Genomic DNA, 21,540 nt, shown 5'->3' with positions numbered 1-21,540 from the left:
AGTCCAGTCGCGAACGACTCTGGGGTTGCGCGTTCATCTTGCTTTACTGGCTGAGGGAGCCAACATTTGTCCGCAGACAATTTTTCTGGGTCATGTGGCCAGCATGATTAAGACGCTTCTGGCAAAACCAGAGCAGCACACAGAAACACCATTTACCTTGCCGCCAGAGCAGTACCTGTTTATCTACTTGCACTTTTTTGGCATGATTTCAAACTGCCAGGTGGGCAGGAGCTGGGACCGAGCAACGGGCGCTCAGCCCGTCGCGGGGATTCCAACCGCCGACCTTCTGATTGGCAAGCCCAAGTGGTTTAGACCACAGCGCCACCCGTTACTTTGTATTATTACCTGAAATGTGGATTTCACTGAAAATATGTTTTAATGTTTAATATTTTAATGTTTCTTACTTAAACTGAGCAATCTTTATAAGAGCATCTGTCAGAGGTTCTTGCGGCTACTCTTGAGTAACAACACTCCACACCTCCTTGTCTTTAAGGTGTCTTTATTGTGCATATTATTTACAGTGCAAAGAGTCTGGAAAACATATCTGCTTAGTCCAAGTCAGAACCTCGCAATGGCTTCTTTCTGTTTCACGCCCAACATAACAGCTTGGGAACCCCAAAGTGCCTCCCCCTTGCCCTTTGGGGTGCCATGCGCCAATTCCGTCATTTCCTCCCCAGCTGCTTCCTTCTCTACATGGTGTTGAGGCTCTCTCAAGCTATCAGAGCCTCTCTCCTCCCTCTCTACTTCCTGATTCCTGTAATCTTATCCGCTACTGGACTAGCTGCTCTGTGAAGAACTCGACCTGATGAGGGGGGGCTGTCCCCTATAAGCCCTCCCCCTTACAGCATCTTTATAAGAAATAGATTTTTTTTGTTAACGCAAAGGTGTTTCTTTGGAAAATGTGAATGTATCGTATGTACTTTTGCCATAGAAATGCTTTCTTTAAATAAATGACTTGTTTTCATTTTTCTTTTTCTTATGCATTTTGCAATAATCATTCTGTTTGCTTCTTCTAGTACAGCATTAATTCATGCAGCTACAGCCAAAGTGAATTGTTTTTCTCGAAAGGAAAAGTTAAGAAAGAAAGCTTCACAAACCCTTTGAGCAATTACTGCTGACATGTGATGCTTTTCAGCACCACCAAAGCAATAAACAAAAAACAATTAGGGCCAACAACACAACTGAGGATCAATGAGCGAGTAAACTTTTAAAATAGCCAAATAGTAAAACAAAGTACTAACTCTGTATGTCTCCCCCCTCCTCACCATTTTTTGGGCTTTTTTCCACGCATCCACTTCTGCCAAATGAGCTTTCCCCTTTGTTTGTCATCATTTGCCAGCTGAGTAGAACACAACCCAGAAGCTGTCCGCCACTCCCCAATTTATCCTAACCCCATAATTCCTGCAGCTATCCCAAAATTCTGCAGGTTAGTTTTCTAGGGATACCTCTACAGTGTATTGATTGGTTCATTTTAAAAATGCCCACAAAACCAAAAAGATACTTCTGTAATCTCTTTTAGTCCATCCACCCAAAAAACAAATAACTATAAAAGGTACTTGGCACACAAAAAACCACAACTATTTGTTTATAATTTGGCTGGTTTCTATGTTGTATGCCATTTCCATACAAATTGCTCATAAAACAATAGGAGAGAACAAAGGAATAAGGGAAAGCCTTCCGCTCCATGCCTTGCTTGTGAGCTTCCAGGGGTACCTGGCGGACTACATCTCAGAATGGAGTCCTTTGTTTGATATGCCTTAGTCTCACCCAAATAGGCAAGGTTTATGCTCGTGGCCAGAAAACTTCCAAGTGAAAATTTCCCCTTGCCATGCATAGCTAGATGCAGCAGATGAACAGGTCCTCGGAGGTGCCATGCATGGCGTAGGAAGTTCACCCTCAACAAATTTATGATTACTCATGTTTGTAAACAACAACAGCCTATAAAAAAACCAAGTATTCTCATGTGTGAACTAAAGCCTAAGAATAACTTTTAGAAAACATCTGAAGGCTCAGGGGTGGAAGTGAATCAGCACCCTGATTGGCCTGCAGGAACAACCAATCAGGCTCTTGGATGAAGCGAGTCAGGTCAGCAACCTGATTGGCCTGCAGGAGCAGCCAATCAGGCTGCTGGCAGAAGTGAATCCGCAACCTGATTGGCCTACAGGTGCAGCCCTGAAGTAGCCAATCATGCAAGGCCTATCAGGCATCCCCAAACTTCGGCCCTCAAGATGTTTTGGACTACAATTCCCATCTTCCCCAACCACTGGTCCTGTTGGCTAGGGATCATGGGAGTTGTAGGCCAAAACATCTGGAGGGCCGCAGTTTGGGGGTGCCTGGCCTAATCTGTGTCATCTGAGATCCATCAGTTGCAGGGGAGGGCTACATTTCTTACCTCTTCACTGGCAGAAAGAAAGGTTGGGGTCCTGGGGGTCTACTAGTGTTCACAAGGCAATTCTGCACACGCACACCAACACACACACACACACAAGCCTGGATTTCAATTTCAAAACTGTTTTTTTATTTAAATGTGGGGGGAAAGGGACAATAACTTGCAGCATCAACTGATTTGTATTGGAAAAACAAAGAAGGGTGATAACACAGGGTTAAAGGCCAACCCAGTAGTCTAATATACTATACTCCCTAAAGTCCAGACATGACAAAGAGATACGTCACATGGGCTATTGAGATCCTACAAATAACTCTATGGACAGTGGAAATTTCCCTACTTTTCCCTGCAAGATTTCTGTTGTGCTTGCACCCTGCTTGCAGGCTTTCCATCCACACGTGGTTGGCAGCTGCAAGAATAGGATGCTGGAGCAGATGAGCCTTTGGTCGGATTCAGCAGGGCTCTCTTCTCAAGTTCTTCTAAAGCCACTCCAAGTAACGTTGTTCTGTAGTTGCTGCTGAGTTGGTCCGTGTAGGTCTTCCTTTTTCAGGCATGCTGGGTTGGCTAGGCTTCTCGGTGACTGAGGTTTTGGAGAAGTGCTGAGAAAGATGAGTTCCACCACAATACAAAGCCCTCTCCATGTGTGTGTTCATAGCAGTTCTCACAGACCAGCAAGTCCTCAGACAGCAGCACTTCAACCGGGCAGAAAGGAGACTCGGGAGACACCATCTCATCTCTTTATAGAAAAGGCCTTCAGAATCTTCTCCCATCTTCGCCTCCTCCCAGCTCACGGGCTTCTTACTATTATTCTGTTTTTTAGGATCACAGTCATTCATTGGGCAGTGGGAATAACATCCAACCAAATGTAGCTTTTGCAGCCTGATCATTTTACACGAGTCCGTGTACTCTTAATTCACACGTAAATGGACTTATTCCCAAGTGATTAAGCTCTTTTAGGGGTTCAGCCTCCTGCCTGCAGTACGTCCAACCCTAGGAACATTTGCTCCAAATTAAGTTCCACTGATTCCAGTGGTTTGCACCCAAGTAAAGGATCATAGAATTGCAACCCCCAAAGTGTGATCCTATGCATATTTACTTAGAAGTAAGTTCTATACTGTTCAATGGCTTTTGTCCCGAGTAAGTATATGTAGGATTGCAGCCTCAGCACCCACACTTTCATGGGAGCAAGCCTCATCGGACTTACTTCTAAGGAAATATCCACAGAGATCAGCTGCATGTCTTGTAAGATTCATTCACACTGAATATATGTCACTGTCAAGTGGGTCTGAAAGTATGGCAGCAGCCATCCTAAAGGAGCAGAAGTTCCCCATTCCCCAAAAGGAGCCTCAGTTATTCTTCCTTATGACTAGATCATGAGCGGCTATGTCTCCTGGCCATGGAGAGAGTCAACTCCGCTTTCTTTTCCCAGAGTTTCTCATCTCCTTGAAAAATTGGCTTGCAATCCTAACCCCACTTTCATGGGAGAAAGTCCCATTCTATTCCTATAAAAGGAAGTGGGAGTCTTCTCGGCTTTATTTCCCTTTTCATTAACTTCTGGCCTCCCCAGGGCTGACCTGGGATGCCTTCGTTTTGTTCTTGTTGCACATGAAAAGAGTTACACCTGAATAGCACCTGCTTAAACAACACTTTGATCAAAAAGGGGGAAAGGTACACATTCACACCCTCAAACTTTTGCTTATACTCTTTGGCTAGAGAACTGCAATACTAGAGGATGAGGTGAAGGAAGTGGCAGCCAGCTGCCTAAATCAGATCGGACTAGTTATCTTCAGGCAAGTGGATGGTTTCTGATCTGCCAGAGGGCAGAAACATCTTCGTAGTTAATACACACACACACACACACACACACACACACACACGTATTATTGTGGATGAGGTGGGTAGCGTCGCTGAAAAATCCTTGGGCCGGTGCCTGAGGCCGTTGGCGTGGTAACCTGTTAAAGAAATAATTATGTTGAATTTCTAACACAAACCCTTCAAAAATAATGCAGCCCAGAAGCACATGGAAGATAAATAAACACTTGCACATGCAACCCATTTGGATACAAAGCCTGCATTTTCATGCATTTTATAGGCATGGATTTTGAGATGCTTAACAGAATTTTAGACACGCACCCTCTCAGGTAGTCTTAGCTCTCCCTCTACAGTAGGCACGATGGCAGGGCCAGCCTTGAGCACAGCTCTACACTCAAACCAGTGGAACAAGGCACCTGCATCAGAGCTTTTGACAAAGGACTCTTGCAATATGGTAACTGTCCATGAAACCAGCCCAAACCAGACTGAATCCCTTATCACCCCTGACTACGAGCCAAGCTCTCAAGGAACTTGATAGTGCAAACAGGGTTCAGCAGACTTTTTCAGCATCCACTGTCCCTCAGACCTTGGGGGCGGGGGGCGGACTATTTTGGAAACAAAAATGAATGAATTCCTATGCCCCACAAATAACCCAGAGATGCATTTTAAATAAAAGCACACATTCTACTCATGCAAAAACACCAGGCAGGCCCCACAAATAACCCAGAGATGCGTTTTAAATAAAAGGACACATTCTACTCATGTAAAAACACCAGGCAGGCCCCACAAATAACCCAGAGATGCGTTTTAAATAAAAGGACACATTCTACTCATGTAAAAACACCAGGCAGGCCCCACAAATAACCCAGAGATGCATTTTAAATAAAAGGACACATTCTACTCATGTAAAAACATGCTTATTCCTGGACCGTCCGCGGGCCGGATTGAGAAGGCAATTGGGCCGAATCCAGCCCCCAGGCCTTAGTTTGCCTACCCATGGTCCAAGACATGGGGAGGACACCAGGTTGCAGAAGGCTGAAGAAGGAGGGATGCCTGGCCTCACCCAAGAAAACAATTCTTACATTGCTGCTGCTGCGGTTGTTGCCATCATTACTAGAGTTTATTTGTATACAACAGAAGAAGAAGAGAAGAAGAGTTTGGATTTGATATCCGCTTTATCACTACCCGAAGGAGTCTCAAAGCGGCTAACATTCTCCTTTCCCTTCCTCCCCCACAACAAACACTCTGTGAGGTGAGTGGGGCTGAGAGACTTCAAAGAAGTGTGACTAGCCCAAGGTCACCCAGCAGCTGCATGTGGAGGAGCAGGGAATCGAACCCAGTTCACCAGATTACAAGTCCACTGCTCTTAACCACTACACCACACTGGCTCTCTACGCTACACTACTCTCTACACTACAACATTGTAGGAACGCACATGCACAGAAGCCATACCTCAGCAGGACGGTAAAGTGGAACTGCCCCTCCTCTTGGCGGTGGAGGCACATGATCAGGGATGCAATGTGGGGAGAAAGTAGCCTGAAACATGAAGCAGAAGAGCCAAGGTGTGAAAGCCAGCGAAGATGCCAGGATCCCTTGCCTGGGGGGGGGGGGGGAAGGGGCAGCAGAACCACCTGAAATGCAGGGCATTAGTAGAATTGGCCAAGTTGACTGGGAAATTAAGGGAGCAAAGAGATCAGAAACCTCAAAAAGAGTGGAGTAAATTTGTGGAATATCTAGAAATGCACTGTAAATCATTAAAGACACTTACAGGCTTGACATAATACCTACAACAGTAAATATAGTGTGATATCTAAGATGTGGACAGAAAAGAAAAATTATGGAAATAAAAGAGAAGGAAAGTGTATGATTTAAGAATAGAAGCTATAAAACCAAATGGGTGGGAAGAGAAGGAGAAGTAGAGTTCGGCAGAACCATCAGAGTGTATGAAGGTAGTTGGGAGTGGGAATGTACAAATAATTGTTTGGTGATGGTCTGTATATGTTATTTTGTATGTGATAAGTTTATTTTTTTAGGGACCCAGGTGGCGCTGTGGGTTAAACCACTGAGCCTAAGGCTTGCTGATCAGAAGGTCAGTGGTTCGAATCCCTGTGACGGGGTGAGCTCCCATTGCTTGGTCCCAGCTCCTGCCAACCTAGCAGTCCGAAAGCACGTCAAAATGCAAGTAGATAAATAGGAACCGCTACAGCGGGAAGGTAAACGGCGTTTCTATGTGCTGCTCTGGTTTGCCAGAAGCGGCTTTGTCATGCTGGCCACATGACCTGGAAGCTATACGCCGGCTCCCTCGGCCAGTAAAGCAAGATGAGCGCTGCAACCCCAGAGTCGGTCACGACTGGACCTAATGGTCAGGGGTCCCTTTACCTTTACCTTTTAAGTTTATTTTTATGTTTATATCTGAGAAAATAACAAAAATCATTTGAAAAAAGAAAAAGAAATGCAGGGCATTATATTTGGAGAAATGCTCTCAAAGCAGCTGGATTTGCACTTCTGCCAACACGGATCCAGAGGAGCAGTTTTCCAAAGTTGAGGCCTCTCCTCACAAGGAACATGTTATTTCCCCCCTGCTTTCTCTCACCTGGCCTCCGGCATCTGGAAACATGGAGCCTTCCCCACTGCTGTGGCCTAGTGGAGTTTTGGCCCCTGTGACGAAAAAAGTGCAATGAGATTATTTCAGTTTGTCCAAGGGGGCAGCCCCCTTTGCCTTTTACCACTCCCCACAAAAGCTTCTACAAAAGACTGGCGTATCCTCCAGAGTTACTTTGCGGGGCTCCTATGGGCCACAGCAAGGTTCATAAACAAACAGGCTTTATTACCACCTGTCAGGAACAGATTCCGCAACAAACACAGAAAGATACTTACCAAGAGAGCTTTGGGGGAGAGGGTTGCCACCTGTGGGCGGCAGGTGAGGAACACCTGGAGGAGGAAGTACTGCAGGCCTCGTCTCATTCACAGGAGGAAGGGAATGTTGCTGCTGCAGAAAGGAAATAATATATCAGTGATGGAGCAAAGTATAATTTACCCGCAGTTTACCTTTGTTAGGATCCCAACAGATTCCCCCACTACTTCTTTTTAAATGCATTTTTTAAAATGATCCCTCAGTACTAGCTCCTGTACTTCCCTTTTTTGGGGGGGAGGGGGTTCCCTAACTTTTGTTGTGTACTTTCACAAACTTGTAGTACTCCCAAACATGCTGATACCTCCCTCTGGTTTCTTCATTTGCCTGCAACCCTGTTGGCAATCGCCAACTGAGCTTGCTGTTAGAGGAGCGGATCATTATTTTTTGACCACCATCGAGGAAACTTATGACAGGCCACATGGCTGCAGGCTCACCATAATGACATGGGGAATTGGGAACAGAATACAGGATTTGAGGAGGCATCTTTCAGGGGAGACAACCCTGGAAATATGAAGCAAGGTCTAATAAAGCTGTTCACAAATGTCCCCAACCCCCCAACCCCCCAGAACACTTGGGTGTTGCTGAAGTTATTGGCAGGCCGGTAAAGGATTATTCAGCCTGTTGTAGCTCAATTGTAATGCACTGTGATAATGCTATATGATTTTTAATTGCGTCTTTAATGCCTCTTTTATTTCATATATTGTATTTTACTCTACTACAATTTGAATCCCACAGAATTCAAACTGTAATACAATAAAACACATTGGAGGAAATACAAGAAGCAATTTTTAAAAAGTACAATTGGAAATCAATGTGAATATTTAACATATGGATGTGCCATTTCCCATCTACAACCACAAATCCACAGTTTGGGAAACCCTGGTCTGATAAAACTGAGAAGTCAGAGTTCCAGCAGATGAACGTCAGTAACTTGGACAATTCCCTAATCCTTTTCCATCACTCCTGTTCACTCCTCCTCTGGCATTCCTGAACTGTGCCCCTTCCTCTTCCTTTATTCTGTTATAGAATCATAGACCCAAGGGTCATCTAGTCCAACCCCCTGCGATGCAGGAATATCAGCTAAAGCGTCAATGACAGATGGCCATCCAACCTCTGCTTTAAAAACTCCAAGGAAGGAGAGTGCACAACCTCCCAAAGGAGCCCGTTCCACTGGTGAACAGCTCTTGCTGTCAGAAAGTTATTCCCGATCTTTAGCTGTAATCTCCTTTCTTGCAACTTGAAGCCATTGGTTCGAGTCCTACCCTCCAGAGCAGGAGAAAACAACCATGCTCCTTTCTCTGTGTGACAGCCCTTGAGATATTTGAAGATGGCTATCATATCTCCTCAGTCTCCTCTTTTGCAGGCTAAACATACCCAGCTCCTTCAATCGTTCCTCATACCGCTTGGCTTCTAGACCTTTGATCACCTTAGTTACCCTCCTCTGCCCATGTTCCAGCTTGTCAACATCCTTCTTAAATTGTGGTGCTCAAAACTGGATACATTATTCCAGTTGTGGTCTGACCAAGGCAGAATAGAGTGGTAGTATTACTTCCCTTGATCTGGACACTAGACTTCTGTTGATGCAGCCTAGAATAGCATTAGCTTTTTTTGCTGCTGCATCACACTTTGACCCATGTTAAGCTTGTGGTCCACCAAGACCCCTAGATCATTTTCACATGTACTGCTAGTACGCCAGGTGTCTCCCATATTATATTTGTGCAGCTGGTTCTTCCTTCCTAAGTGCAAACCCTTACATTTATCTCTAATGAAATTCATTTTGTTAGTTTAAAAGCCCGGGTCTGTTGTTTCAGTCCTTGTCAAAGAATTCTAAATGCGATGTGAATTACTGAACAGACAAAATCTATGCAAAATATCTTCCTCCGCCTAACTTTTTAAAGCACAGGACTGGCCTTGCTTCATTCCAAGAGCATACTGTATAATCCTAGTTGTTTTTAGCTTATTGATGATTTTATATTTTGAATGATTTAAAAAGTTGTTCTATGGTTTTTACTGATAATTCTGGGTTTTCACTGATCATTTTATTGTTCTTGTTGTAAATGCTTTGGAGGTTTTTTAAAAAAACATTCAGAAGTGGTGTATATAAATTATGAAATAAAGTAAGTAATTGTAGACATTGGGATTGAGAGCTGCTATCCGTTACTTCTGCCCCTGTTTGCTCTCACACCCTTCTTTCCTTTCCACTATATTTCTGATACAGCAATTTTAAGTCCACCAATGTCTCATGACCATAGCTGCCAAGTACCCCGTTTTCCCCGGGAAACCCCCGTTTTTACTTAACTTTTCCCGGTGGTCCCCCATATCACTTCATCTCCCGTTTTTCTCCGTTATTTTCTCCTGCCGATGGCCATTTTTTCCCTTTCCGATTTGCCCTTCTATTGCCACCAAAAATGGCCACCGCCGGCTTCAAAGTCGCATCTACGCATGTCCGGAAGTGCATGGAAGCGAGTTCCGGTGTCGGCGGTGGCCATTTTTGGTGCCCATAGATGGGCGGAGCGATACCGGAAGTTGCGTCGACGCACTTCCTGACATGCGTACAAGCGACTTTCGAAGCTGGCGGTGGACATTTTTGGTGCCCATAGAAGCGCAAAGCGACACCGGAAGTTACGTCGACGCAACTTCTGGTGTCACACGGCTGCCGGTCCCGGATTCTGCAGTCCGGGACTTGGAAGGTAAGCTCATGACACCAACACACAACAGGCACTTATGAACTACTACACTCCTTGCATGGATCTGTGGCAGCCGTTTTCAGGCTGTGCACCAGAGAACCCTGAGCCCCCGTGGATGTTTATCAGTGTGCAGACCACAATGGTAGTTGTTAGGAAATGCTGAGGAACTTTGGGTGTGGGGTGCAGGTTCTTCTGATTATTGCAGCAAGCAGGAAATTCCTCTTAAAGAGATTCTGCATTACTTGAGAATCTGGAGCAGCAGCAGATGGTACCTTCTTGGAGGGCTCAGCTTCTTTAGAGGGTTTAGATCGGAACCAACGGAACCAGCCAGACTCAGAGGCCTGGAAAAATAGAAAGGGAGGGATTCAACACTGTGCTATTGCAAATGTTGCATCTGCACAAGCATATCAGCTTGCCAGACAGAACAACACACACACACCCTTTTCCCTGAGCTCCTGTTCTGCAGGTTCTCCAGGTCCCTTCAGAGCCAATTTCAAAGGGGTGCGGGAGCCCTGTTGCACAAGGAGAAGCTCTCTTGCAGGGCTTCCGCTGGCAGAGTTTGGAAGGCGAATCCTGCCCAAAATCTTGAGTAAGAGAGCTGGTAGCTTTTTCTTCCTTCAAGAAGAAGCACCAGAAGAGGGTGGAGAACACAGAGAGGCACAAATACGGTAGCTATGTAGACAGTCATTTCTTTTGCAAGGCACACATACTTTTACAAATAAATAAATATCCTGTTTTGCTCTGCCTGAACACAATAAATGTCCCAAATTCTTAACTCAGTTTCACATATGACACCAAGAAGAGCATGTGAGGCATGTTCTCCCTCTCCCTCCCTTCTCTCTCTCTCTCTCTCTCTCTCTCTCTCTCTCTCTCTCTCTCTCTCTCTCACACACACACACACACACACACACACACACACCTAATACAGGACAGAATGTGGAAGACAAATGAATGTGAAGTTCTAGCCATAGATTTTATGTTCCTATTATAGAAGCAGAAGTCTGTGAAAATACCCTTAGACTTTGCAAGAGAATATCAAGGAGATGAAGGAAACCCCAATCACACCTCTTGGTGACACAGGAATATAAGCAACTAGTGGTTTTCAGCCCGTTCAATAACGGGCGCTAGAATCCTGGGGTTCGGAGAAGCGCTTGCGCAGCGCTTCTCCGAACCCTGGGACCTGTCCTTGCTGTCGGCGGCAGGGGGACAGGAACGGAGGAGGAGAAAGCGCTGCTTTTTCCTTCTCCGTTCCTCTCCCGCAGCCGCCGACAGGAAGCAGATATCCCAGGGTTCGGAGAAGCGCTTGCGCAGCGCTTCTCCGAACCCTGGGACCCGTCCTTGCTGTCGGCGGCAGGGGGACAGGAACGGAGGAGGAGAAAGCGCTGCTTTCTCCTTCTCCGTTCCTCTCCCGCAGCCGCCGACAGGAAGCAGACATCCCAGGGTTCGGAGAAGCGCTTGCGCAGCGCTTCTCCGAACCCTGGGACCCGTCCTTGCTGTCGGCGGCAGGGGGACAGGAACGGAGGAGGAGAAAGCGCTGCTTTCTCCTTCTCCGTTCCTCTCCCGCAGCCGCCGACAGGAAGCAGACATCCCAGGGTTCGGAGAAGCGCTTGCGCAGCGCTTCTCCGAACCCTGGGACCCGTCCTTGCTGTCGGCGGCAGGGGGACAGGAACGGAGGAGGAGAAAGCGCTGCTTTCTCCTTCTCCGTTCCTCTCCCGCAGCCGCCGACAGGAAGCAGACATCCCAGGGTTCGGAGAAGCGCTTGCGCAGCGCTTCTCCGAACCCTGGGACCCGTCCTTGCTGTCGGCGGCAGGGGGACAGGAACGGAGGAGGAGAAAGCGGCGCTTTCTCCTCCTTCCTTCCTCTCCCCCAGCCGCCGACAGGAAGGACGCGCGCACTCTCCCCCCCCCGCCTCCTCCAACCGCCGCTCCTCACGGCCAGGGAGGGTTGTGAGGAGGCCTTCGCCGGCCTCCACCCCGGCGGGAGCGGCGGTTGGAGGAGGCAGAGTGCTGCTGTCCAATCCCTGTATCCCTGGGGCACATGCGCAGTGACCCAGGGACACACGGGACATCTGGACGCAGGGACAACATGGACATTATTATATAGGATGCCTTACTGGATCAGACCACGGTTCGTGTTGCCCATTATTCAGCTTCCAACAGATGCCATTCGGGTGCTTCCTCCGGGAAGCCTCCAAGCAGGGCGCGAAGTTCAGCAGCCTTCAACTGTTGCCCTGCTATCTGCCATTCAGAGCAATGCTGCCTCTCAACATGGAGATTCCATTTAGCTACCATGGCTAATAGAATCTTGTTGCCTCATCCTGACAATGGCAATCTAAATCTTCTTTTAAAGCCATCTAAGCTAGCAGCTATCACCATATCGTGCAGCAGGAGACACCGTTGAGGGGCAGAGACACTTCCCAGCTGACCTCCCAGCTGGTGAGCCACTGCTGTTTACCAGGCGGAATGAGATCAGCCCAGTGAAAATGCCCTAGTGAGCCACTCAGGCATTCCTGCCAGCGCATTTACACTGCCCTTTCCTCCCCACCATCTCTCCCCTCCCGCTCCCAGTAAGTGGCAGTGACTCCGCTGCTGGGAGGTCTGGTAAGTGCTTCTGCCCCACGCCCTCACCACACCGTCTGCTGCTGGTATGTTCAAGACAAAGAACCCCATACATTAAGACTACAAACCCTATGCATACTTACCTGCCCATAAGCCCCACTAAAACACAGCAGGAGTCACTTCTGAGGAAACATGTATAGGACTGGGCTGTACTTAAATGCTGCGTGAAGTTCTATATGAATTAATTAATTGCACGATGGGAGCGTCTCCTCCCCCATCGTTCTGCCCGGACACTGAGGTCCAGCGCCGAGGGCCTTCTGGCGGTTCCCTCACTACGGGAAGCCAAGTTACAGGGAACCAAGCAGAGGGCCTTCTCGGTAGTGGCACCCACCCTGTGGAATGCCCTCCCACCAGAGATCAAAGAGAATAACAATTACCAGACCTTTAGAAAGCATCTCAAGGCAGCCCTGTTTAGGGAAGCTTTTAATGTTTGATGGATTTCTGTATTTTAATATTTTGTTGGAAGCCACCCAGAGTGACTGGGGGAACCCGGCCAGATGGGAAGGGTATAAATAATATATTAATTATTATTATTATTATTATTATTATTATTATTATTATTATTATTCTCCCAGCCACCTGAAAGGTGAATTAGACCTTGATCATGGCTCTAAATCCAAGAGAACATGATTCTGTCCTTCCTAATCTGCTGCAAAGCAGATATGAAATCCTGTGGGCCTCGGCATATTTTTCAGACACCGCAGATGCCCTTCTCAGTCAGATGTCTCACCTTTGCTTCTTTCTGTTCTGTTTCATCCTGTGGTAGCTTCTCTGATGTGGCTTCCTCCCCTGGTGCTTCTGGGAGCTGTGGGATATCCTCAGCCATGGATATTGTGGAACTCTCAGAAATGGTCCGGGTCCGGGCATTTAAAGTGTTCTGGCATCAAGAAGAAAACATGGAGCAGGTTCTCTTGACTGAAAAAAACTGCGTGGCTTCATCTGACCGGTTTATACTCTAACCTTATCCCCTAAGGGCCTCTTCCTCACCATCACAAGGGTCCTGTGAGACAGATCAGTATCGCTCCCGTGGGAGCGGAGAGGACCAAATGAGGCTGGAACATGGCAGCCTCGGACAAGTCACAAAGCAAGTCCTGCTGTGACAGAGTTGGGACATGAGCCCAAGTTTCCTGAACCCACTTTCTTTTTGAAATTGCTGTATAGTTTAAAGAAAAAATTAAAATGTCGTATAACCATAAAAGCAACAGCTCTCCCCTGGCATTCTACTACACCACATGGCTCAGTGTTTGTTTATTTAATAAAATAATGCTTGATTGTTTAAAAACAAAAAAACACATGCACACACCTCAAAGCAGTTTACAAAAAGATTAAAAGCAATGCAGTACAATCAAGAAAAATTCACAACCCTACTTTAAAACATACAAAAGTTAAAGTACTGAAACAGGTTAAAATTCCCTCCATTTTCTAAGCATCTGGGTTGGCTTGTCTAAACAAGAATGTTTTCAGCAGGCACAAAAAAGAATCAGAGTAGGAAGGGACCCCGAGGGTCATCTAGTCCAACCACCACCACCACCACCCTGGGATAATGCAGGAATCCTGCCCACAGCCTTCCCTGGTGGGCTCAAACCACCAACCTTCTACTTAGCAGACAGACGCACAGTCCCATTGTGTCATCATGACTAGGAGAGATTCAATTCAGTTCACATTGGAAGGAGAGGTTTATCGAATTTTGACTTTCCAAAACAATATGACAATTGAAACACAACTGTTCTTCGAAATTCATACTTTATCCAGATTTTGTGATGCAGCTCTCCAGCCATCCAAAGTTCACAAAAGTGACTGTATTAGGTGAAAGTGTGCATCAAAACCTAACATGCTAGTGAAAATAGCATTGAAAAAACAGGTCAACAATGCATATGAAGTGGTGTTTATTAGGAGCAATTTGCACAAAAATGTTGAAGAATGTTCGTGAGCATCTATTAAAAGGAAATCCACAAATTGCTTCAGAAAGGTGGTGAACTAAATTTAAGATTGGATTAAAATGAGAAACGTAGAGATCCTTCCACCCCTAACAGCCACTGAAAGCCTTATCCTCTGTGGATTTGCCTAATCCCACTTTAAAGCCTTATCACCCTATCTTGTGGCAGTGAGTTCCATAGTTCCTGCTACCCCCCTCCCCAAACTCTCACCTGATGCTCCGGAATGCTCTCCTGATCACCCAGGAAGTGGTACGGGCCACAGGATTCCGCGGTGCCCCCTGCAGATTACACCAGAACAGGTTTTATTGTACCCACCAGCCAAAGTCCGGAGTTCAAAATGGCAAGAGCTGTTAGGAGGCATTTCAGTTCCCTGGAAATGGCCTCTGGAGCCAAAGCGTCCAGGACACAAACACTGCCAGGTACAAACAAACAAAGGCAGAAGCAGGAAGCGAACTCTTATGCCGTTCCACAAAAGCAGAGACCTGCTTTGCTCACTGCTCACCGCCCAATCCTAAGCATGTCTTCTGGGAAGCAAGTCCTACTGGTTTCAATAGTGCCTGGTTGTATGTTGGGACAGGGCTCCTATGCCTTTTAAAAAAACCAGCCCGAGAGGTTGAAATTTTTACAGGTGAAGGGTTCTCCATCATATAGACTGTCAGGCAGCTGTTAAATGCTTAGGAGCCCCTCTACCTGCAAAAGAGGATCGGCAATAGAACCCTGTTGTATCACTGGTTCTTTTGCCCACCCTCCGCCCTGGTCATCTTAAATATATCTGTGCCCCCCAGCAGGACTGGAGACAGAGGAAGTGGGAAAGGGCATGGCTTGCCTTATCTCCCAAGGCCACCAAAATCAATAATTTTTTAAAAAAATGCAATATATGTTTTCCAGATGGAGACCATGCACACACCATCGCAATCATTTCAACCGTCTCTTAACCTGGTGGTTGGTGTGAGGAGAAGTCAGCTGGATGTCCTCCAGGAGGGGAAACGTAACCCTGGCCACTTCCTGGAAGACGAGTCTCCAAAGCCACATCAGTTGTATCTACAGGAGGCCCAGGATAGAAATGCCTTCTCTGTCCCACATCTGGCTGGTCCTGAGATGAGTCCCCGGGTGGCAGGTAAGTCGAAGGATGAGGCTCCAGATCCTTCAAGCAGCCTTGGCTTTGTGCAAACTCAGATCGGGGAGCCAGATCTGGATAATGTTAAGATTTGATGGGTAAGATCAGTATATTTCACCCATTTTACTCCAAGGCTACAAATGAGATACTTCAAGCAAGAATGCCAATAGCTATTAGATAAGAATGTCTGAGGAGCTGAACCCAACCCTTTTATTATTCCCACTTACTGTTTCCATCAGAAGCCAGTCTCTTAGAGTTCAGATAAAGCATGAAGGAAAAGGGCTTCTCCTTTTATTTGTCCACAGCATCTGGTATTCAAAGGTTAGCTGCCTCTTACCATGGAAGTTCCATTTAGCTACCTGTTAGAAAGCCTATATTCTACGAATATGCTTCAGTTATATTTTCAACTTTTTTAAAAAAAACTTTCAGAGACTGGGACCGAATATCTGGGAACTTTAGTAGCGGATCCTGTTAAAACTCCTCAGAATCTTTAGATTATTTTTTCCAATATATTTATTGAAAGGTTTTTAGAATACAGAAGGAAAAAGAGAAATAAGAAAAAATGAAAAATAAAAATGAAAAACCAAAAAACAAAATACAAAGGAAAAAGGAAAAAATGGAAGAAAAAATTCAATCTAATTAATATCCCTCAATTATAACCAATTCCGACTTCCCCGTCCCAACCTTTCCGAGTCCAATTTTATCCCCAAATATACAGCTTCCAGATTGTTACAAAAATAAAACTTTTTAAATTCATTGTTCATCTCTAAAACATCAAAAAATTCAACTTTTCTTATATATAGACATTTAAATCTTATTTATCTATTAAATTTCCCCATTAGCCTCTAATTTCTCCTCAAAAATGCTTCCTTTAATTATCAAATCTCATTTTCTTTCCCTCATTTGCCTCTATGTCTAACCCCCCCCCCTGGTTTCGGTTCCCCCAGATGCCTCGACTAGCTCCTTAAAATTTCCGATTTCAAACCTATATAATCCGTCCATGAATTAATCAAAAAACATTTTCATCCAATCCCTGTTCTGACCCATTCCAATCCCCCCAACCCCCTTTTCTTCCTTCCATGCCTCTTTATTATCACTTCCCCAGCCTTCCAAATCTTTAGATTTGGACAGTAGTGGAAACCCCCAGCTTGACAGACCACTGATCCAGCTAACGTTGCAATCCTCCCCATAAGACTCATTGAACTCTCCTGGGCTTTATGCAAAAGCATACATACAGAGGAAGCAAACAGGCCTTCTGAAGGGCTTGTAGACTTTAGATCCCTTGTCCAATGAAGGCTAGAGACAGGAAGAACAGAATGAGACCCTCAGAAACAGCCAAAGCCAAGCCCCTTTTAACCTATTCCGATGCATTTATTGCCTGAGCAACAGGGTCCACCAGTGTTCAGATTTCAGGGCATCCTTTAAGGATACCAATAGGCTTCTGCAAGTCATACTTCCAGGTAAGTCTTTGAACCCAATCCAATAGCAGAAAGGAACAGTCTCAGATGTGCCAGAATAAATCTAAAAGGGATTCATTTAACCGGCCCCAGTACAGCTGTGTGCTCCTTTCTATGAACACACACCACTGTTCATCCTTTCGTTCTTTTACCTGGTGTTGATCCACTGGTTCTGGGAAATTCCAGCTGGGTGCTTTGGGCATTGCAAAGACTTCCTTCCTCCTTAAATGAGACAAGAGAGGAGAAGAAGAAAAACAGGTTAAACAGAGCTTGGAGCCAAGTGGGGGCAGTTCTGGGGCAGCAAGCAAGAAGGCAGATGAAGTGCCAACAAGGGACAAGTCACAGAGGCCACGGACAAACCACCAGGGCTCAACGTGAACAGTCTCCATCACCCACCATTGAGAGGAGGTGGAAGTGGAAGGGCTTGTCAGAACTCTACATAGCGATCCCAATTACATCCCCTGAACAAAGTAGCACACCCAGGGGGTCACCCGTCTTCTGCCCTTTAGGGGCAGTTCCACAGATCTCTGCAGATAAATCTTCTGCTCATCAATGCAAAATGTATACGCGACACTCTCCAACATCAGGATGGCACTGGAAGTGGTATACAACCACGAGAAAACAACGTGAAGCCAAAACAAGTTTTTACTGAAAGCAGCCACATCACTGAAGCCGAGGGAGGGAAACTAACAGAGGAGAGGCAAGATTCTGGCGCCAGAGTGACAATGGAGGCATGGCCTCGCCCGTCCGTCATGGGGAATGGTATTCAGAGGAGTACTATTGCCTGACAACGGAGACACATTCCCTGGTCTTCCCAAAGATGGCAGACTTGCAGGAGGTGGAGCAGGAAGCAGGAAGTCTGTGTTTTCTGCCTCACATAGTAAAACGGGCTTTGGATGCCATGTGCCTCGAGGACAGCCTGATTCTCTCCAGCTTAATCCAAATGGCCAGAAAGAGCTAGATCACAAATCAGTCCATCTACACCCCACCCAAGCAGTCTTACCTCCCACTGCCGACATCTGGTTCGCAGCTCTGAAAGCCAACCCGGTTCCCAAGTGGCCTCTTGCACAGGCTTCTCCAGCAGGCAGGGGTCAGAGAGTTTCAGGCGCTCTGCCAGCTGTGTGATTGGGAAGAAGCGAGGAGAGGAGCAGTTAGTTCACAGGATCCAGAGTCACAGCTCCAAACAGTCAGCAGAGGGCTCTTTAAGTTAGGTGGCAAAAGAGGATTTTTCTAAAGGGGGGAGGGGGGGAAACCAAGCAAGAGATGTTAATTCTGCCTTCAAGAGGTCTCTAGGACAAAAACTCTTCTTTTGATAATACCAAGGGGGAAATACTGATCCTCTCAGCACCATTCCAGAAGGCCAGTTGTGGTTACTGGGAGCAGAAGATGGGATGGTGAGTGAAATCATTGATCCATCTAGCTTAGCCTAACCTATTGCTTTTTGATAACACTGACATGGTGCTTAACTGCATTCTAGAAGGCTCACCTGTCTTCTCCAAACATTCAAGCTGTGGGGGAAAATGTGAGCGTAGCAGCATCTTCCTCCACTGGCCTTGGGATATAGCTCAGCTGGTTAGAACATGGTGCTGGTAACCCCAAGGTTGCAGGTTCGATTCCCCTATGGGACAGCTGCATATTCCTGCATTGCAGGGGGTTGGACTAGATGATCCTCAGGGTCTCTTCCAACTCTACAATTCTATAATTCTCCTTCCCCCCCCACCCCCAAACACAGCAGTTGTGTGGATTGGGCCAGAGTGTGTGGATTGGGAAAGAGTGTGTCACAGCTGCAACATCACTTGTGCAGGACCAAGAAGCTGGGCCCACAGAGAACATCACCCAACAGCCCCCCAAATCTGACATGCGAATTGGATCTGCCACCTGCCTATACCTGGTGACTCCACTACCTAACATCTCAGAATGTCCCAAATGGCACATTTCTGTCCCAGATTTTGCCCCACAGAATCAAAAGCAGCCACAGAAAACCAAGACTTGTCTCCACAAGAGCTACGCTTGCTTAAATTACTTCTCTAAATTGCAGCGCTTATCCCACCTGTGACAACTCTCTCCGAATTCAGCAATTATTAGCAGGTTATTCATGTCATTCGCTCCTCACAAGAAATGTGTTTCTGGGAACATGTCAGGCCACTTCTCAAATTCCAGGGCTTTCAGCCATTCGTGTTAATGTATGTGCGAAACACAGATTAGGCAAATGTGATTATCATCAAATGAAACATTAGAAAGGAATTAACAGCTCAGCCTGTAACTAACTGAGCTACTTAAGCCCTGTGCCATTTCTGTAATTTGTGCTGTTTCTGATTTAGCCATCTTTCCTTCCATTTATTCTGAATATTTATACAGCTGCATCCTCTATGGAGGGCAAACGGAGGTTGTTTGCTACAGACTGACATAATTTCAGGTCTCCTCCTCAATCATCTGCTGAACAAGCCCACGATGAGGCTGACTCCCAAGTAACGCCCCTTCTTGGGATACAAGTGTTTGGGCTTCTTGAAGTCACAACTGAGTGGGGCTGCTGGAGCCTTTTCTGTGCAGGGCTGCCCCAGGGAAGTGTTTGGAAACATGGGCTGGTTCAAAACACGGCTACCCAAGTCGTTCACAGGAACTGGCCATTGTGAGAATAGCACACCTGTAATCAGATCCCTCCCCATAAACAGAGCTAAAGGAATCAGGCACATAAACAGGTGTGTTCCTACAAAAGACACTTGTGTCCACATATACAGTACTGTCTTAGTCTGTATAGCATGTGCTATCCCACCCTTTAATCTGGCTTGCATAAAACCTGTGTGGCCTACAATTGTGCTCCTATAGAAACAGAAACCGTTATTTAAGACGAGACCTCGGGAACCACGTGGAATTTCAACATACTGTACTTTGGTAGTTTTTGTAAACGGATGACCCACTCTAGAAGACAGCTGGCTCCACTTGCCCAGGGATTTACTGTATTTATTGTGAGACAAGGAACACTGGATGGTGCCAGAGATTGACTATATATAAAAAAAATTCATTTCAAAGGGATCTCATTTTAGGGGTGCAGTCTATATTGAGGGGAGGTTTCTATTCAAAACCAATACTGTGATTTAGGGGTTGGAATAACTGCTGGCATAAAGCAGAAACTCATCCAAGATTTGCTATGCTCTTCTGCCATTTACATAGCTTAAAAGGGAAGGTGAGGCAACAGTTGGGCACAAAATCGTCCCTTAAAAACGGTAATGGTCAGAAACCAGTGGAGGTTGTGTCACACTTCAAAAGAAAACTCCACTGCGGCGGTAAATTTATACATGAATAAATCCATTCTCACACGATGACGCTTGCGCTCGGGAAGGACGGGGCATGTCTAGCTCGCTGTGGAAAGATATGAGCATTCACCTTGCCAGTTCATCACCAGTTTGTAATAAGGATCAAGCTCTCTTGTGACATGAAGTGCATGGCTTTTCCTCACAACTCAAAGCCCACCTTGATCACTTGCTCCAGGAGGACAGGGTACGTGTTCTGCTTCTGAGCAAGAAGCGCTGTCCCTGCTGCTTCGCAGTAATGCAAGGCCTGGGCAGGGAGGCCACAGTCCACCAGGCGAGAGGCATAGATCATCTTGTACACCTGCAAAAGAGAATTGGGGTCAAAAACAACGTGTACAGATTGCAGGGGGAGAGGAGGAATGAGATGCAATTGGGGGCACCCTGTTCAGGTTGCTGTGGAGAGCTGAGTCACCGAAAAGTAATCAGATAACCCTCTTTCCACTTTTGCAGGAGAGCAGCAGTCCCGCAAAAGTGGCAGGATAGAGATTTGGGGCAGACCTCATCAAAACAGCTCATGCACCTGAAGGCCGGCTTACATGATGTTAAGTTCTTTTAAAGTGTTTACAGCAGGCATCCCCAAACTTCGGCCCTCCAGATGTTTTGGACTACAATTCCCATCATCCCTGACCACTGGTCCTGTTAGCTAGGGATCATGGGAGTTGTAGGCCAAAACATCTGGAGGGCCGCAGTTTGGGGATGCCTGGTTTACAGTTAAGTTCGCTGTAGTGTACTGGCTAGGAGACAGCTGTGGAACAAGAAACTCTTATCTCTTAACCTGAAGATAGTGTTATGAGTTTGGGGTGGGGGGCAGAGGCCTGGGCCCACTTGTATTTCATGAATCCGGCATGAATTCAATTCCCGGAATAGCCAGTCTAGCTTCCTGGTGAAGTAATGGCCCTCTAAGAAGTGGTTCTGTGCCAGATATCAGATGGCTAGGCCTTCCTCCCTCAACTCACTGAGAGTTAGAAAGCCAAAAGCCAGAGTTGAGAGTTGAGTTGTGTGAGCTATAAGTTAGAAGCTGGCAGGCTGCAGGCTGGGAGGCTCACTGGAGGCTCAGGTTGTTTATATGTGTAAAGAAACCATATATCATAAAAACACCACAGTCTCTCCTGTGCCTTATTCCAAGGGAACCGAATCCTGGGTAAGTTCCTAGAACCCCTGGAATCTTGCACAGCTTGGAGATTGGGCAACAATAGAAAGGCAGATCCCTCTTAAAAACCAGGTTTGCACGTCACACTAAGCTAGAGGAAAGGGCTTCAGCCTGGGGTGAAGTCTAGTCTAAGGGCTTTGTCTATAAACCC

General features: G+C 46.3%; 1 protein-coding gene across 7 annotated transcripts in view; it reads right to left on the bottom strand.

Moving 5' to 3' along the window:
- Positions 1 to 2,493: 2,493 nt before the first annotated feature.
- The window catches only part of SEC16B (SEC16 homolog B, endoplasmic reticulum export factor), a 49,430-nt gene continuing 30,383 nt past the window's right edge, over positions 2,494 to 21,540 (bottom strand). For 6 of the 7 annotated variants that reach the window (XM_035122580.3, XM_088673673.1, XM_088673672.1 and 3 more), the window contains 11 exons: positions 20,400 to 20,540; positions 17,932 to 18,045; positions 17,081 to 17,150; positions 15,291 to 15,545; positions 14,565 to 14,632; positions 13,148 to 13,294; positions 10,072 to 10,140; positions 7,076 to 7,187; positions 6,792 to 6,856; positions 5,651 to 5,734; positions 2,494 to 4,338 (listed from right to left, as the gene is read on the bottom strand). In XM_035122580.3, coding sequence (XP_034978471.1) covers positions 4,267 to 4,338; positions 5,651 to 5,734; positions 6,792 to 6,856; positions 7,076 to 7,187; positions 10,072 to 10,140; positions 13,148 to 13,294; positions 14,565 to 14,632; positions 15,291 to 15,545; positions 17,081 to 17,150; positions 17,932 to 18,045; positions 20,400 to 20,540 — 1,197 coding nt within the window. In that variant the 3' untranslated portion in view covers positions 2,494 to 4,266. Of the gene's footprint in view, positions 4,339 to 5,650; positions 5,735 to 6,791; positions 6,857 to 7,075; positions 7,188 to 10,071; positions 10,141 to 13,147; positions 13,295 to 14,514; positions 14,633 to 15,261; positions 15,546 to 17,080; positions 17,151 to 17,931; positions 18,046 to 20,399; positions 20,541 to 21,540 lie in introns of those variants that run through there. The other variant, XM_088673674.1, reaches the window with a different exon arrangement.

Source organism: Zootoca vivipara, chromosome 7 (assembly GCF_965207765.1).
Source record: "Zootoca vivipara chromosome 7, rZooViv2.hap1.1, whole genome shotgun sequence".
Lineage (NCBI taxonomy): Eukaryota > Metazoa > Chordata > Lepidosauria > Squamata > Lacertidae > Zootoca > Zootoca vivipara.
This window is presented reverse-complemented; position numbering and strand designations above follow the sequence as displayed.